This window comes from Myotis nattereri (genome assembly GCF_964212035.1).
Source record: "Myotis nattereri genome assembly, chromosome: Y".
In the NCBI taxonomy this organism is placed as follows: domain Eukaryota; kingdom Metazoa; phylum Chordata; class Mammalia; order Chiroptera; family Vespertilionidae; genus Myotis; species Myotis nattereri.
In genome coordinates, this window is record NC_138094.1 from 12,567,848 (window position 1) to 12,586,948 (window position 19,101).

At 46.4% G+C, this 19,101-nt stretch overlaps 1 protein-coding gene across 1 annotated transcript; it reads right to left on the minus strand.

Moving 5' to 3' along the window:
• Positions 1–5,579: 5,579 nt before the first annotated feature.
• LOC308512337 (melanoma antigen preferentially expressed in tumors-like) lies at positions 5,580–8,548 on the minus strand (the record flags this gene model as incomplete). Its single annotated transcript, XM_081082111.1, has 3 exons — positions 5,580–6,206; positions 7,311–7,869; positions 8,256–8,548. 3 exons carry the CDS (start codon positions 8,546–8,548, stop codon positions 5,580–5,582), a joined length of 1,479 nt encoding a protein of 492 aa, XP_080938237.1.
• Between the last annotated feature and the right edge of the window lie 10,553 nt (positions 8,549–19,101).

Sequence of the window (19,101 nt, forward strand, 5' to 3'; positions counted from 1 at the left end):
AACTTCCATAAATTCAATAAAGAGTGCCTATGTGATCATATTAACTTCCATAAATTCAATAACTTTAAATTCATAAAGTTACTGTCTGTAACTCAAATGTTTTTAAAAAATTAAAAAATAATATGAGCATGAAACCTTTAATTATGTGAAAACAGTAACATTGAATGAAGAGATACACCTCAATTTCATTCATATCATTCAAAGCAAAAGAAAGGATACCATTCATTAGATTGAGAATGTATACTGATGATCAATATGATTTGTAATTGCTAAAGAGGTATAGCACTTATAATAATGAATGCAATATGTAATGTGTGAAACACTCCTAATGACCTTACAGGGATAGGATTTAAACCTCAAGCTAAATTCAGTCTATTTTAGCATTACAGTTTTCCTGTAGTCACTTCAACTGTTCTCTGAAGAACTCAATTCTATTGATCTTATGTTAGAATGTTACACTTTGGGAACAGGAAGTCATGTAGGTTTAAAGTGAAGATTCATTCTTATTGAACTACTAAGAATTTGCTCTGAATGTACCCTTCTTTCGTCTGGAAAAAGGACATCAGTTCACCTTGGAAAATTCCCACTGAAATAAAAGTTAGTCTAACTATATAAATGTCAAGGACACACACTTCATTATTTAGAATTGGATTTGAAATACTAGTTTTGAGTATAGGAATGTGCAACCCTGTACTGTGTAAAATAATAATCTTTATTATTAATTTGATAAGATGATCTTGTACTTACGTTTGATGTAGAAAACTTTCCATTTGGAAACTACATAAGAGAAATGTCTATGGTATTAAATAGATTCACAAAGGGGTCTCTGACTCAGGAAAAGGCTAAAAACCAATGATTCACCAAGTTTATTGGTCTTTCCCTGCTGAATATCAAAGTTCATGTCAAAGTTCATTAGCCCTCCATACATACACACACACACACACACAAACACACACACACACACACACATATACATACACACACACATATACACACACACATACTACTGTTGGTCTTTGCCTCAAGCACTTTACTCTGAGGTTTGACAGTGTGATCAATGCTTCTTTGTGTCTGGATATCTTGTTGTTCATCAGCTAATGTTGTTCATTATATTCCACAAATGAGTGAGATAATGTGATATTTATCGTCCTCTGACTGGCTTAATTTGCTTAGTGTAATGCTCTCCAAGTCCATCCATGCTGTTTCAAATTATAAGAGTTCATTCTTTGTTACAGCAGTAGAGTATTCCATTGTATAGATGTTCCACAGTTTATTCATCCGTGCATCTGCTAATGGGCATTTAGACTGTTTCCAAATCTTAGCTATTGTAAATTGGGCTGGTATGAACATACAGTTGCATATATCTTTCCTGATTGGCCTTTCTCATTTCTTGGGATATATACCTAGAAGAGAGAACACTGGGTCAAAGGGCAGCTCCATTTTTAATTTTTAAAGAAATCTCTATATGGTTTTCCACAGTGGTTGCAGCAGTCTGCATTCCCACCAGCAGTGCACAAGGGTTGCTTTTTCTCTGCATCCTCACCAGCACTTGTGGTTTGTTGATTTTTTTCTGACAGCTATTCTGACAGGTGTGGATGGTACCTCATTGTCATTTTGATTTGCATCGCTTGGACTGTTCGTGCCTTTGAGCATTTTTCGTATGTCTCTTGGCCTTTTATAGGTCTCCTTTTAAAAAGTGTTAATTTAGGTCCTTTGCCCATGTTTTGATTGGATTGTTTATCTTCCTATTGTTAATTTGTGTGAGTTCCCTGAAAACTTTGGAGATTCAACACTTATCCGAGATACCATTGGCAAATATGTTCTCCCTATGCAGTGGGCTTTCTGGTTGTTTTCTTCAGGATTTTGTTTGCTGTGCAGGTTTTATTTTGACGTAGTCCACTTGTTTATTTTCCCCTCTGTGTGCATTGCCTTTAGAGCTGTATCAATAAAGATACTGCGAAGACATATCTGATATATTGCTACATAGGCAATCTTATAAGTTGTTTTTTTTTTTTTTTATAGATTCTCATCTGATGTTTAAGTAGATCCATTCTGAGTTTATTTTTGTGAATGGTGTAAGTTGGAGGTCTAGTTTCATTATTTTGCATGTATCTTTCTAATTTTCCTAACATTTATTGAAGAGACTGTCTTGACTCCATTGTATGCTCTTGCCTCCTTTGTAAATTAATAATAGAGCGTAATGACTTGGGTCCACTTCTGGGTTCTCTGTTCTGTTTCAGTGGAGTATATGTCTTTTCTAGTGGCAGTAGCAGGCAGTTTTGAGAATGGTGGCTTTATAATATAGCTTAATATCTGGTATTGTGAGCCCGCCAACTTTTTCTTCTTCCTCAGGATTGCTCAGACTATTTTTACTCCATTTGAATTTTTTCGAGGATTTTTTTGTGTCTGTGCAATATTCTGTTGGTATATTAATGGAGATTACAATAAATCTATAGATTGCTTGGGTAGTATGGACATGTTAATGAAGTTAAGTCTACCAACCCATCAACATGGTATATGAATCCATTGGTTGATATCTTTATCTCCATTTCAATGTCCTGTAGTTTTCCAAGTGCAGTTCTTTTACTTTCTTTATGAGTCAATAAAAATGTACAGTTTTTAATTATAAACCTTGTTTTCTATCAAAATTACTTCTTGCGTGAATTGTGGGACACCCTTTACTTAGGCGACTCCTGTGAAAGGGCCATTTGACCCACAAAGGGGTCGCAACCCACAGGTTGAGAACCGCTATTCTAAAATGTCAATTAAATCTAATGGATCCAGTGTGTCCTTTAGAGGCTCTGCATCCTTGTTATTTTTTCATATGGAAGATCTATCCAGTGATGTCAGAGGGGTGATAAAAGTCCCTTACTGTGACTTTCCTTTTGTCACACTCTCTGTTAAAGTCTTCTAGAATTTTTGTTTGTTTTGATTTTTTGTTTGTTTGTTTGAGATATATATATTGAGGTGCTCCTATGTTGGCTGAATATATGATTACTAGGGTTATATCGTCTTGTTAGTTGGTCCCTTCAGTATCATGCAGTGACCTTTATGTCTCTTGTGATGGCCTTTATTTTAAAGTCTATTTTTTCTGGTGTGCGTATTGTTACTTCGGCCTTTTTTTTCCCATTTGCATGGAAATTTTTCCCATTCCTTCACTCTCATCCTGTGTGTGTCTTTTGTTTTGAGATGGTGCTCCTGTAGACAGCATATACTTGCATCATGTTTCTGTATCCATTTTGCTCCACTACACCTTTAGATTGGAGCATTGACCTATTTACATTTAGGGTTATTATTCATAGGTATTTATTTATTTCTTTCCATTTCGTTTCTGTGTGGCTAAGTTTCTGTCTCTGTTTCTCCTTCTCATTACAGCAATCTCTGTAGCATTTCTTGTAAAGCTGGCTTGGAGATGATGTACTCCTTCAGCCTTTTTCTGTCTAGGAAGCTCTGTATTTGACCGTCTATTTTGAATGAAAGCATTGCCAGATATAGTAATCTTGGTCTCAGATCCTTGCTTTCCATTAACTTGAGTACTTCATGCCATCTTCTTCTGGCCTGTAGAGTTTCTGATGAGAGATCAGGAGTCAGCCTTATGGGAACTCCTTCATAGCTAACAGTTTTCTTTTATCTTACTGCCTTGAAGATTCTCTCTTTGTCTTTAATTTTTGGCATTTTAATTATGATGTGTCTGGTCACGGGTTTGTTAGGGTACTTCTTCTTTGGGGTTCTCTTTGGCTCTTGATCTTGTGTGGGATTTTCCTTTACCAGGTTAGGTAAGTGTTCTGCCATTGTTTCTTCAAAGACCTTCTCTATGCCTTTCTCCCCTCCTGCCTCTTTTGGCACACTGGCTATTCTAATACTGTTATGTAAGTGGTCCTCCTGTTTGTTTGTTTGTTTGTTTGTTTTAAATTTTAATTTTTCTGTCTTTTTTTTATTGGGTGATATTTTTAACTCTGTTCTAAATCAGTGATTGGATCCTCAGCTTTCCCTAATATCTGCCTATTCCTTCTAATGTGTTCTTTATGTGTATTATGTCATTTTATATCTTCTTTTCATAGTCACTATATCTTCTATATGCTGTTGAGCTCTTTTACCTTCATAACTCTGAAGTCAGATTCAGATAAATGTCTTCTCTGTGCTTCATCTCTCTCAATATCTGGAGAGCACATGAGTGGCTGGCACTGAATGAGAGGCAGTAGAAGGAGAAAAACCAGGACTGACTTCCTCACATTTAGGGAGACATACAGGCAAATGGAGCCCTGCCCCGGGCCTGGATGTGTGGACTTCTCCCTAGGTGGTCCTCTGGCAGGCCACTCAGTGAGCAAACTGAGACAGCATAGGGCCAGAATGCAGTGGCAGGTGGGCAGGGAGCCTGTTCCATGCTGAGCAGCTAACTGTCCATTGACTGTGGGATCCAAGAGCACACTAGGACATCTCCCTTTCACTTGGTTGTATTGCCCCTCAGGGTGGCCCTCCATACCCCCATCTCCCCGGTGTGACCTTCACCTGTGTCCACTTAAGTGCTCTCCGGGAACTGGCTTGAGGTTGTCCACTCTTTAGAACCGGGGTCTGTCACTGGCTCAGAGATGCTTTACAACCTCCTTGATTGATGGGAAGGAGGATCATGAGGGGAAAGTCTTCGAACATTAGAACATCCTCTACAAAAGGATGTCGTATTCTTAGGACAGGACACAGAACAAAGCAGAGGTTTATGCCAGCTTAGTATTTTGCTGAAATGAATGTAAATGTGTTTACAGACCACAGAAACTTGAATTCAAGAAGGGGCTGGATCCAGAGGAATGACAGGCCTGGACTTGTGAGGCCAGTGGTCTGGGTCCCTGGCAGGCTGATATCCCTTTCAGTACTGGGGGCCTGACTGGTGCACAGAGAATCCCTACCATGGAGCGGCCACAGGCCAGCGATGGAGGCTCCCAGTGGGGAGGAGTTTTAGTCCAGGGACTGGACTGGTTACCTGTTATGGCCCCAGAGTAGTTGTACCTCAGTGGTGCTCACTGGAAGCCAATTTTTCCAATCCCTGTAGACGCACCTTGTGTGTGTTGACCCACTGAATAGTCACAGAGGTGAGTGAGTAGGTACTGGTGCACCAGAAAGAACCACCAAACCAGAAAGTATAAATGGTGATGTGATCTCCTGGAACCAACCTCAACCAGCCTAGTGTCTGCGCATCACGATGCTCATGCCTTCTTACTTGGCCAGTAACTGCAGCTGGGAGAGTTGGGTTAACATGTCATGTAGGACACTAGATGGTTAACATCCAGCTCTCTTTATTACTGACATTTATTCACAACCATTCAAGCAAAGGTAATCCCCGCATCTACCACCCAAACCTCAGTCTCTCCCCCTGAGAGATTTAGGTGCATATTTCTAACTCCTTAGGACAAATCTCCCCAAAGAAACCATTGAGTCCCCTGTCAGCATTTCCCCCCACTCTCAGTATTTGTCTGAAACTGGCTGCTGTGTTCCTGTACGGTACACTTATGTCCGGGTTTCAGTGCCCAAGTGCCCAGAGTAAAGCCTATGAGATGTGCACCCAGCTGGACACTCAAGCAACAGGATCACAGAATGGTAGTTGGGTCAAGGAAAGTTCTACAGCCACAGTGAGGACAGGGGTAAACGCAGAGCCAGACCATGCTGGGCCGCCCCAACTCCTGCAGCATATGCTTCAGCATGGCATGCATCTGGGCAAGTCGGCCCAGGTTGATGGTGCCGCTCCTTTCCTCGTAACTCTCCAGGGGGGCCGCATAAATCACGCAATTCAGCTTGCTCAGCCCAACAATGTGGTGAAGCAGGTCCTCCAGGACGATCATGGAGATGGGGTTTTCACAGAAACTTAGGGTTGTGAGCTGGGAGCAGTGGCTCAGGGCTGGCAGGATGTCCAGGAACTGGGCATCCATGATCCCACACTTATCCAAGTCCAGGTCCTGGAGAGTGGGGGAGGCTCTCTCTAAAAGAAATCGGAGTGACCCAGAACTGATATTGGTCAGGTTGAGCCCACTGAAACTCAGGCCTTTCAGCTGGCTGACGTTCAGTTGCTGGGAGAGATGTCTCAAGTCTCTTTCGAAAAGCAGGCAGTTCGTGATGGACAGGGTCGCCAAGGGGGTCCTCAGGCACCTGGGGAGACATAGAGCAGTTACATGTGGGGATGGACCTGCTGGGCAGAGGCAGGTGAGGATGATGCAGGCCTTCAGGGTAAAGAGGCCCATGTCGCGAAAGCCTACAGTGTTCCGGATGATGATCAAACCCAGGATTTTGCACAGTGAAAAGTGACATTCAAGTCAGAGCAAATTGGAGTGGAATCTTTCCCATCTGTTATCTGCTCCGTGATGGATTCAACTGGATGAAACCTCACACACTCCATTTACTCATCCATCAAGTGGAGCACATTATACAGCCCAGCCCAAACACACAAGTGTTGTGAACATAAAGGTGGGAGGTAAAGATGGGAGGAGCTCAGAAAGGAGCCTAACCCAGGGTCTGAAGCAGGAGGCAACCAGTGCATTTTAGTATTGGAGACATGTCCTGAAATGCCTGCAACTCGGGCTTCCTTCCAGCCACAGCCTAGACCCTTGTCACCATCATCTCTTAGCCCAATGAGGTCTCTGGCAGTTGTGCAGAAGGGGCTAACCTGGGCACAGTCAGGCAACATCAAACGAGAGCTGACACCCTCCAGGAACTTAGATCACTGCACTGTTTACAAACCACCTATCCAATTTCGTAATGACTCCCTCCGGAATCCTGCATTTACCACGCATTCTGTTTGCGAGAGCCTATGGCAACCCTTGGCAGACAGGTGACTGAGGCAGGTTTGGAGTGAAAGGCTGCCATGGCCAAATCTCTAAGTGCGGAACTTAACCCCTGAAACCTCACCTCTGATTGGCTTTCCCCTTGTCATTGCAATCCTCACTTGGTTCTATTGCATCATCTTCCCTTCCACACCACTTACAAGGATGCCCAAAGCTACCATCCCCTGGCCCGAAGGCTACATACATTACGCCAATTCCTAGCAAGGAGTCCCTTTAGTAGCCTCTGTCGTAGTGCATATGTCCTACCTTTGTCTGGGGGGTTATATCACAACATGCAAGGTGACAGAGCGGTGAACAAGACACTGACTGTGTGGCCCGTCTAGTGGCTCAGGCACTCTAGCACTGCTGAGGGACAGCACACAGGAGAGCCCGTCACTGTGCACTGAAATGGAAAGGGACTCGCTCTGGTCGGCAGGGAAAGCTCGCCACCCCTCACCTGAGGATCTCGTCCAGGCGGCCTCTGAGGATGGAGACATCATCCAAATTGAGCTCCTGGAGGTGGGGCAGGCTGAGGAACTGAGAGGTGACCAGGCTAACACACTGCTCCTCCTCCTCCAAGGTGGTGTGAGAAGACGTGAAGACGTGGGAGAGACGGAACCGGCACAGATTGCCCATCTGGCCCAGGTAAGGAGCGAACTTCCTCAGGGTGGACAGCTTCCAGGTACAGTTTACCTCCAAATCCTGAACAGAGTCCAGCTGCACCATATCCAGGATGTAAGTGTTTTGCTTCGACATCGCAAAAACCTTCAGCTTCTTACAGCAAAGGTGCAGCAAACCTCTCCTCTCGCTGATTTTCTTAATCAGGTAGCTGAGGGACTCATCAAGGACACCTTTCTTGAGGCAAAGGTCTACTAACAGCTCCATGGGGGCCAAGGGTGGTTTTGGCCTGGCCTTTAAGCTGTGCACTTTCCCCCTCTTCCTCATGGGCTGCGGGGCCTCAGGCTCCAGCAGTGAGCACAGATGGGCTCTGGTTCCGGCCCACACGATCCAGAACTCCTGATGAACTCTCTTCTGTAAATTAAGCACCTGCAGTTTCCATCTCCTGTGGAGAAAATAGGAGTTATGCTGGGGTGCATTATGATAACAAGGAATAAGACCATGAGTCTAGGAATCTGGGCAGCTGGGCCAGACACCTGACTGGACTTTGACTCAATGCCCCAGGAATCAGCTGCTCCTGGTGCGACTGGGATCCTTCATGGTCCCCATTCCTGGTACATTTAGGTGCCACCAGGAAGGAGTGGGCTCGTGTCCCTTCGGTCACCCTGGGCATTTTCATCAGCCTTATGTATCTGAAGCCTGTTCTCAGAATGACCCCAGCAGTGGCTCCAAGGCCTGCCTCAGTTCTCCCTTTGGCCCTGCACACTCCCGGATCCCAGCTGTAACTGCTCAGATCCCCAGGGTGCTACCAGGCAACTGAATCCCCCATACCTGTGTCGAGTGTCCTGGGCAAGCAGGGCATCGAGTCCCTCGAGCACAGCCTGCAAGATATCCTGGTAAGGCTGCCGATGGTTCATCAGGGCCCCCAGAGGGAGGCAGGGGAAGGGCCAAGCCTGCACCATGGCCTTCAGGACTCTGCTGTGCTTCCCAGCGAAGGCTGCCATGAACAGAGGTGGGAAGAGCTCCATAGGAAGCCACTCCAGAGCAGCGATGGCTGAGGCTTCATCCCGCAGCAGGCTCTGACATGCCAGTTCCAGGAGTCTGCGTGGAGCTGGGAGGCTCATCCCCATGAAGCTGCTATGAAAGAGATCATGGGAGACAGTCGGGAGCAAGGCATCTTGTCAGGCTGAGCATGAGCAAACCCGGTCCTTCTCCCTTCAGAGGGACCAGCTGAGGGCCAAAGGCACTCCTTCAGCAACAACTGGAGCGCCCCCCAAATTACCCCAACCCCGTTTTCTGCTTAGAATCTCAAAGCCACTCAGCCCTGCCTCTCCTCTGCCACTGGCAGGACAAGAACCAGGCACCAAGGAGGGGTGAGATGACAACTGGACACCTCCCACTTCTACCCACTGGCTAGCTGGAATTCTGCTGTGCAGTGAGTACTGGGAAACCAGAGAGATGATCCCACCCTTTTCAGGGAAAACGTTTCTGAGGATCACTGAAGGACTGAAAACACCTGGAGTAGGGAGCAGCCCGTGGCCCAGGACTGCCTCTTGCTAAGTTCCAGGAAATAAAATAGATGGGGAAGATTAAGGAACACCCACACAATGGGTACCATTGAGGCCTTTGACACATTTTAAATGAGGAATATAAAAGCAGCACAAACGTTTCCTGAAGCAAGGGGGAGCTGGAGGTGAGAAAAATAATGATTAATTCCAACATGTACATTTTACTGTGTGTCCCTTCTCTGAATATTAGAATGCCCACTTTATAAATGACAACAGATGGCTCACATGTCACAACTAAGGCTCCTCACAATAAGAGACTGCAAGCCTGGTCAGTGTTGCTCAGTGTGTTGAGCATCCTCCCCTGCCCGCCAAAGGTCACTTGAGGGCTCCATTCCTAACCCCCGTAGGGGGTGGGCAGGAGCCAGCTGATGGATGTTTCTCACATCAATGTTTCTCTCTCTCTCTCCGCCCACTCCCTTCCTCTCTTTCTAAACATCAATTGGCTGTTATGAAAGACTTTCATTAAGACCTGTTTTCACACAGACAGCCCAGCCGCTAAAAACTACAAAAAGGATTTTGCCACTTTGGCCTACAATAGGTTCCTTAGCAATACTTGACTTTCAGACACAGCGAAAACTTACCCTTTGAACCTCTATGAATGGCAAACGCCAAAACAGAAATCAAAACATTTTAGATTAAGGCAAACCTGCATCCAGAGGCAAAGGCAAAGTCTGCTCACTTGTATGGAAGAAAGGACAAATCTCTGGGTTCTTGGCCTGCAGGTCCTTGGGGACCACCTTAGGCTCCTGACTCACCAGAGCAGCATGGTGCAGGGAGCCCTGTGCTCAGAGCTGGACATTGACTCTCACGCTCTAGATTCTGTTCCCTCCTCGGCCTCCTCAGAAGCCATTATGCCCCATCTGACCACACCTTCCTTTTGAGGTCCTAGCTGAAATGGCTACTTCCACCTGAGAGCAAAACCTTAGCCCTGGATCTCCAGGCATTTAATCCTGATGGGGTTTTGCACTCTCCACAACTCCAACTGAACCCTAGGTCCATTCATGATAGGAAAAGAAAAGGAAACCATCCTGGAAGTAGACTTGATGTGGGTGTTGGTGCCACATCAAAATTCCCTAATGTTCCCGTTAACACACCTTTAGGGAGACAGTGTATCATCTGAAGAGCGAAAGAATTTCAATGCAACTGTATTGAGTACCAAACAGCCCCTGAGACTTGATGTTACCTACAATTGCAAATCCCGTACCCATTCAAAGAGTAACAGAGGGACAGTTGGTCTTCCAGATTTTGAGGAGCAAGCCTTCCCCAGAGGAGGTCAGGCCAAAATCACATCTAGGGATTGATCAGGAGAAGGGAGGGGCTGCACGTTTGGAATGGGACAAAGGAAATTACCCAGGACAAGGTGAACATTGGGGAAACTCAAAGACACTGACTGCATCAACTTGAGAACTTAAAAGGCTAGCGGTGAAGAAGGAAACTGGGTGGATCCCTTAAACCCAAGCTGACGGGGGGTATAGGCAGGAGATTCTGTCACCCTTCCTCTGTGGAGGTAAAGGGTATTTCGTCTCAGAAGAACCAGATCAGCTCAGCAACCTGGCTTGAGAAAATTAAATGTGAAAATATGGGTTGTGGTGAGGCCAGAGGAGGGGTGTGGCAGCTGAACCTGGGATGTGACTTATCCAATTCTGAAAGCCACTGAGGGCTGAGAGTCGTGGCTCTTTGGAATCTTGGAGGCACAGTGAAAAATAAATGTGGGCCAAAATACCTGTGTATCCTTACCAAGGAGCTGCTACAGAAGGCATTCATTTTAGCTCAGGAATCCTATTCTACATCCCAACCTTTCACAGGCAACAGGTTATTCCCAGCCAAGTTCCAGGGGCCGGGGCCCTAAACATGACTGCCAAAGTCTGTATAAATAACTAATGTTTGCTCAACCCCAGGGAATAATCCATGCAAATTTGGCTTCAGAAAGCTCCTTCTGGGCCCAGGCCTACAACTCTCTCTCAGATTGTGAGGGAAGATGTCCTCAGTCTGGATTAAGCACAGTGCACAGATACACCTTCCCCTTCAGAAGATTTGAAGCTGTACTTGGCATGTAAGGATCTGCCATAGTTTGGGATATCCCCATGCTGTACTGAGTCACACATTGGATCTTTTGAAATCCAGGGAGACACAGACAGAGAGAGAGCCAGAGGGCGGGGGGGGGGGGGGAGGGGGGAGAGGGAGAGAGAGAGAGAGACAGAGGCAGAGCGGAGCAACTTTTCTGTAGGCTCTTCTGTACCCCCTGCATTGTGATGCCCAAACAACTTTCATATTCCAGGCAGAGGGACCACGTGACAGATTAACACAGTGGTGTTGACCTGAAAATTCCAGACTGGCTGATGAGGTTTCTGGAAGTGGTTCAAACTGAAATGAGGTCAGCAATTGAGTCTAGACTTGGTATCATGGACTTAATGCTGGAGAGGTGCCACCTGGGGTGAGATTTTCTCTTTAACACAAACATTACATGCACCAGGCAGAAACTGGAAAATTGGAGGAGCCCAAGCTCAGGCAGCTTCTATGAGATCCCAGTGTCCAGGAGATACAAGGAGGCAGGAGGGACCACATAGAATGACCTAGAAACAAAGTGTGAGCGAACATGCCTTCTTCATGAGCAAGAAATACTCCTCTATCCACCCCCCCCCCCATACGGAGCCTGCTTTCCCAGGGCATGTGCTGTGGCACTGGGGGCAGGAGAACTTCATGCCCAGTATTGGACAGGCTCCGCTGACTCCCAGCACCCACACATGAATTTGGGGGATGTTTTCACCACATCCTGGTCACCTGCCACCTGCAGGGTCATCATGGCACTCACTTATGTACAGGACACAGTAGCCTCTCAGCCCATGAGAAGTGCCGTCCTGTGCAACCGCCTTCTCCAATCACAAAATTGCTACTGTGATCCCAGGTCATCTGCCCTTGTGACCTCTTTTTAAGAAAGGAGTTCTTAGAAGGTGCTCCAAGTCTGGGACCCTCTTTATGCATCCCTGGAATGTCAGTCAGCCCATCAGGAACCTGATGCTGGGGACACCTACTGACAACAGAAATCAGGAGTTCTCCCCAATTCCTCTGTGCTGTTTTGGAGAACGTGACAAGCTACAGTGTACAGAAGGAAAATCAACATCCCAGCTGCCTTTCTGGATCCAAAGAGGCACCAAAGAGGCAGGACGATGCCCTTCCTGGGTTCCACAGCAAGCCCTGCCTCTGTGGGCCTTCAGAGGCCCTGGGGACCAGTCCTCATGCATGGGCTTTCCCATCGTCCAATCTCTTAACCCAGCCTTTGAGCAGATACCCTTCCAGCGGCTTCTTTACCTCTGCAGTCAGACCTCTTCCTACACTGACCTATTTTGTCCTCTGTGCCTTTTTCAAACTCACAAGTCTCTGCTGGCACTACCTGCCCTGCCTCTGCCCAAGAATACCTGGTTTCACTTCAGACCCAATGACATCTAGAGCTAAACAACGATTGCCCCTCTTTCTTGCTCCCCAAGGAGAACATCCCTCACATCCAGGACATGCCTGGGTCTAGCCATTGAATGCCAAGGACGCTGTAGGAGGGCTGGCAGGACGCAATGGCACAGAGTGGACATGTTCTCAGGGATGTCCACGGATCGGCCGATCCTCGCCCGCCAAAGACAGACTCCTCTCCTCTCTCTCTTCAATACATGATTTACTCAAGAACAGTCACTGACTGCCTAAGGTGCATTCACTGCTATTCCGGGTGACCTGCAGGGACACTTCATGAGAATGTCACGGTCTTCCTCAGAGTATCTCTGAGGCACGGACCCTCACTTGTCTGAGTAGAGAAATGAAAAAACAAAACAACTGGGCGGGAAAATGTGTAAATCACAGGCTGGTCTTGCTTTGCCCTGTAGAGCATGCCTCACAGAATGGTACCTCCAGGTATAACCTGCCCAGCAATCCTAATAACCATAGGAAAAGTTGTCATTTTTCAATGGCCATTACAAATTTTTATCACAACATAAAAAACTCTGTTAGAAACATACCATACATGCAAATAAATAAAGTTTTAAAATCACTACTTAGCACCCTGTGATTTTAAATATTTGAGAATTAAAAAGTGACATGCGCTTTGCAAACTATTTCCTGAGTAGTTTAAACATGGCTTGCGGGTCTTCTGCTCATACAACTTTCCACACAGAGTGAGAGTCTTTTCCATGCCCTGGTCAACTGTCACATTCTTTCTAGGTTTGGATAAGCTTCCAAGGTCCCATTCCTTTCTGCTGCCTAGGTGGGCACATGTCTCTGGGAGAGTTCCTTTAGTGTGAAGCTCTTTGGCCTCATGGCTTACCCTGGGACCTCTCCATCCTTTTTTTGGTCAAAACCATGTTGCTCATTTACACTTCTCTGGGAGCTGGCCGTTGTGAACCAGAAGCTGGTTTCTGAGTCACGATGATGAGTAAAAGTAATTCCTCATGTTTGGCAGAATTTAAGAAATTATGGAAGCATTTCACTTTCCAAGTCTCATTACTTCTCTCTCCAGACAAGGGACCTTGGCCGGGGCCATCAACTGACTACCTTCTCCATGTGCAGTAACTGAGGCCTGAATCAGTCACCTGCACTCGTATCTCTGAGTGAGTCATGGGATGGTGACAAAAGAACAAGGCCCTGGTTCCTGATGTACGGCTCCCATGGCCATCACCTGGGCCAGCCCGATGGGAGTATGCCTAGAGAAGTCACCAGTGAATGGGAACATGCCACTCTCTGTGTGGCAGCGGTGGACACAATCAGGGTCATGGGCAGAGAGCAGGAGTACCCATTTAGGTGACAATCACCCGCCACAATCCAGGTGCTCGGCAGGTCTGTGCTCAGCCATGGTGTAGGGACCCAGTCAGGTCTTCAGGAGGATAGGGTAGGTGATGGTTTGATATTCTCAGGTAGAACTAGGAATGACCCGAGAGTATGTAAATTTACTGATGAGGTGCCACCCACAAGATCTGGGTAGCAGTTGTGCATGGAGGCCCCTCCAACAGCTGAGGTAGAGGGAAAGAAAGGGGTGGGGAACCCAGCTCAGCGCTGGGGCCACAGGAGGCATAGCTCCAGGGTGTCTCCCTCTTGGCCTGAGCTCCGCTATGCCTCGCCGCCTCATCCTCTGCACAGGTGGATTATACTAAGGAGGGCACCTTCCGGCAGCCCAGGGCTGACAATTCTCCGAGCCCAAACTACTCTGGAGTCATGGCCTTGATCTCTCCTCTCAGGGTCCTGCGACCAGTATGTCCTTAAATAGCCACTCTCAATGTGGCTGAGACACTAGTAACACGAGGGGTTACCACCAGGTGACCTTAGTACCAGCAGCATCTGTGTGAGGCCTGATAGTCCCAATGCATGAGGGCGAGGTCTCTCCATCCCCATTCTGTAGCTCCCAGGCCTCCCTGACCTCCTTGGGCTGTAGCCAGGGGACAGGTGGTGCACTACTGTTACTTTGTTTCAAGAACCATCCCTTACCCTCAGTGGTGCAAGCTCAGGGGAAGAGACCAAAACTTACCTGTCACCAAACACCAGTTAAGTCAGTCTGTGGGCTCTCATGCCAGCCCTGCTCCGAGCAGAGTTGCTGAACAAGGGGTCCCTAACACACTACAGCTTCTTGTCTCATGCTCGCTCTCTTTTACCCCATGAAAACACAGGAGAACAAATGAGTTTTGGAGGACATGACCTGATAATACAACGGCTGCTCCTGTTTCTGCTCCCCCAGGAGGAGCCTGAGGATGCAGATCCCACCTTTTTCCCTAATGATGAGAATGGAAGAGGTGCAGGGCTTCTCTAGACACTCAAGGAGGCTCCCGTAACCAGCACACCTGAAGATGTCTTCCTTCCATGCTGGCTCAGCTCAGAATGGCCTCACGCCCGCCAGTACTTGGTTGCCCTGGTGGCCCATGGTCTCAGTCACCTGTGTCAACCCAGGTCAGAGTAAGAACCAAATGGTCCCCAAATAAGGAAACACCATGTTAACGCATGTACGTAGGAAGCCATGGGCTCCTGTGACAATCTTTTAGAACACCGTGGAGGAATCTGAAAACTGGAGATGTGCCCTGGCTGGTTGGGCATCGTCCTACTAGTGGAAGGGCACAGGGTCGGGGCATGTACAGGAGTCAACAGTATTTCTCTCCTGTCTCTCCCCCACTCCTCTCTTTCTGTCAAATGGATGAAAAGAAAAGAAACCCAGATTACTTGAGTAGGTGGCGGCTGGCAGGACAGAGGGGAAAAAGGTGATGTGAGTGACAGGGGAAAGGAGAGTGTTTGGATGTGTGTGTGTGTGTGTGTGTGTGTGTGTGTGTGTGTGTGTCAGGGACAGTTAAATATGGCAGGAGTATCAGAGCCTGGCAGAACGAGTTCTCCTGGACAGGGAGCACCTACCACCTCTGTGGACATTCCACACCATCTGGAAGTGGGGAGCAGCCTCTTGTAGGAACTCATAAACACTACTGCCAACACAGGCCTTAAACACTGCCCACAACCCGGCAGCCATGCCAGCCCAAATCCTGCTGCCCCACCCAAAGACCAGTAGACCCTAGGACCTCCACGTCCAAAGGTACTGGCCTCCCAGAACAGTATGTGAGACATCGCCCCACCCCAGCAGCAGATATCTGGACACCACAGTTGCACTTTGCCTGAGTGCAGGCCTCCTGAGCCCTCCCTCCACAGGCCTCTCCTGGGTGCTGCTGAGAGCACCTGCTGGGCACACTCTTAGCCAAACAAGGGCGCACTGCTCCAGCAGTAGAAATTCTAAATTCCCTCTCCCTGGATACCTGTCCACAGACACCTCAGTCGTGTGGCTTCAGAGCCAGGGCCTTTCAGTTTGCGTCAGTGCACCGCACTGACAAATGTACCTCAGTTGCCCCTGTTAGCCTCCACTGGACGTGCATATCCAACCACGGACACCGCAGCAAAAACTGAGTCTTCCCACCCAACAGCTGCAGAACTCTGGACACCACAGTTGCACCTTTCCAGTGTCCAGGCCGCCTGAGCCCAACCACCCCAACAGACATTTCCTGGGTGACTCTGTGAGCCCCTGCTGGGCACGCACAATTTCAACCAAGACCACAAGGCAGCAAAAACTGGGATATACCCCTTCCTATAGCTGACTTCTGGACACCGCAGTTGCGTCTTTTCAGCACACAGGGCTACTGAGACTGCTGCCCCTAACAGCAGCTCCTGATGCCACTCTGAGCCCCAGCTGGGCGTGCTCATATCCAAACAAGGCTGCACAGCCCCAGCAGTAGAAATGTGGACTTCCCCCATCCCAACACTAAGACCCATCATAATTAAACATCAATGCCAAACTAAGAATCATAAAGGCCATTAGAGAGAGACAGAGAAAGTTACCTACAAGGGATCTCCCATTAGAATATCAACTGATTTCTCAATAGAAACACACCAGGCCAGAAGGGGATGGAATAAAATATACAAAGTGATGTGAAACAAGGGACTGAATACATACCCAGCAAGTCTACCATTCAAAATTGAAGATGGAATCTGGATATTCACAGACAAAAAAGGGCTAAGAGAGTTTATTAACACCAAGCCAGCAATGCAAGAAATGCTAAAAGGACTGCTGTAAAAAGAAGAAACAGAAAGGCAAGATGAAACAAATATATAAGAATAAAAATGATGACAAACAAGTACATATCAATAACAACATTAAATGCAAATGGATTAAATGCTTCAATCAAAAGACATAAGGTAGGTGAATAGATAAGAAAACATGACCCATATATTTGCAGTCTGTAAGAGACCCACCTCGGAGCTAAGGATTCACACAGACTGATAGTGAAGGGATGGAAAATAAAAGTGTTTCAGATAAATGGAAATGAGAAAAAAGCTGGGATGGCAATACTTATACCTGACAAAATAGAACTCAAAGTGAAGGCCATAACAAGAGACAAGGAAGGCCACTACATAATACTAAAGGGGGCAATTCAACAAGAAGATATAACTCTGGTAAACATATATGCACCCAATACAGGGGCACCCAAATACATAAAATACACACTTCTGGAAGGTATTAAGGGACAGATAGCAATATAGTCATAGTTGGAGATTTTAATACCCCATTGACACCACTGGATAAATCCTCTAAACAAAAAAACTCCAAAGAAACAGCAATCCTAAATGACTCTCCAGTTCAGATGGACTTGACATCTTCAGAACATTTCATCACAAAGCTACCAAATATACATTCTTCTCCAGTGCACATGGGATCTTTTCAAACACAGACTACAGATTAGGACACGCAACATCTCTTCAAATTCAAGAGCATAGAAATCATAATAAGCATCTTCTCAGGTCACAATGGCATAAAACTAGAAATCCACTGCAATAAAAACAATGAAAAAATCAAACACTTGGGGGCTAAATAGCATGCTATTAAACAATGGTTGGGTTATCAAAGAGATCAAAGAAGAAATGAAAAGCATCCTGGAAACAAGTGACAATTAAAACACACAATCCTAAAATCTATGGGACACAATGAAAGCAGCCCTGAGAGGCAAGTTCATAGCTCTACAGGCCTACCTCCAAAAACAAGAAAAAAATGGTAATGAAGTATCTAACCTTGCAACTTAATCAATTAGAAAGAAAGCAACAAGAAATGCCCAAAGTACTCAGAAGGAAGTAGATAATAAAGATCAGAGCAGAAAGGAACAACAAAGAGACCAAAAAAATATAAAAGATCAATGAAACCAGGAGCTGGTTCTTTGAAAGGATACCAACAATCATGAACTGCTAGCCAGGCTCAACAAAAACAAAAAGAGATGACCCAAATAAACAAAATTATAAATGAAAGAGGTGAAGTAACAAATGACCCCACAGATATACAAAGGATTGTAAAAAATTACAACAAACAACTCTACTCCAACAAACTGGACAACCTGTGTAGCTGGACATTTGTAAACAAGGGTCTGATGTCCTGCCAAGAAGAAGCGAATGTTCTATCAGGAGCACAGCGAGAATTGTAAGCGAGTCACGCTGGGTCAACATTGCACACAATCTTGAGTTCCAAGAACATTTACGTCCCTGAGAAAGACTCAGATTAAATAGTTGTAGGTGTAAAACAGAAAGGGAGGGCACAGCTGCAAGTTGTCTTCAATATGCTATAGTAATCCTATATAATAAAAGGCTAATATGCAAATCGACCAAGAAGCAGAACGACCGATTGCTATGATATTCACTGACCACCAGGGGGCAGAAACCCAACGCAGGAGCTTTCCCTGGTGGTCAGTGCGCTTCCACAGGGGGAATGCCACTCAGCCAGAAGCCCTGAGCCCAGCTCATTGCTGCCAAGTGCAGCGGTGGTGGCAGGAGCCTCTCACATGGGGAGCGGGCCTAAGCCATCAGTTGGACATCCACTGAGGGCTCCTGGACTGCGAGAGGGCACAGGCCAGGCTGAGGACTTTCCCCGCTGAGTGCATGAATTTTGTGCACCGGGCCTCTAGTAATATAGAACAAAACAAGATTTATTTTTTTAATTTATTTTTTATTGATTTTTTACAGAGAGGAAGGGAGAGAGATAGATCGATGAGAGAGAAACATCAATTAGCTGCCTCCTGCACATTCCCTATTGGGGATGTGCCCGCAACCAGGGCACATGCCCTTGACCGGAATCTAACCTGGGACACTTGGGTCCACAGGCTGAAGCTCTATCCACTGAGCCAAACCAGTCAGGGCACAAAACAAGATTTAATTGATTAACTGCTGACACATGACCTTATACCAAACCCCAATAAAAACGATGGTGAGAGTGCAAGGTTTGCTGCATGCCTGAGCGAGCTGTAGCCCTCTGTCCAGCATCAATCATCCTGAGTGCTCATCTTACCTCTGTGTCTTTGGTTCAGTAAACATCCCTCAACACTTGGCGCCCAAATAGGGACCTTAAGGTAAGTACTGGGAACGCACAGGACTGAAAGGCAAAAAGTCTGCAATGGTATATGCAAAACTTTCGGCAAGCCAGGCAGCGCATTGGGGAACTCCCCAACAGCAGAGAGTCAATATATGACTCTGCTGCGTTCAGTGCTTTAAAGCACTGGGGTTAGTGTGTCTCAAGACACTTTTAGGAAATTAGCTAGAGAAATAAAAAGGCATTGTTATTGGTTTGAGCT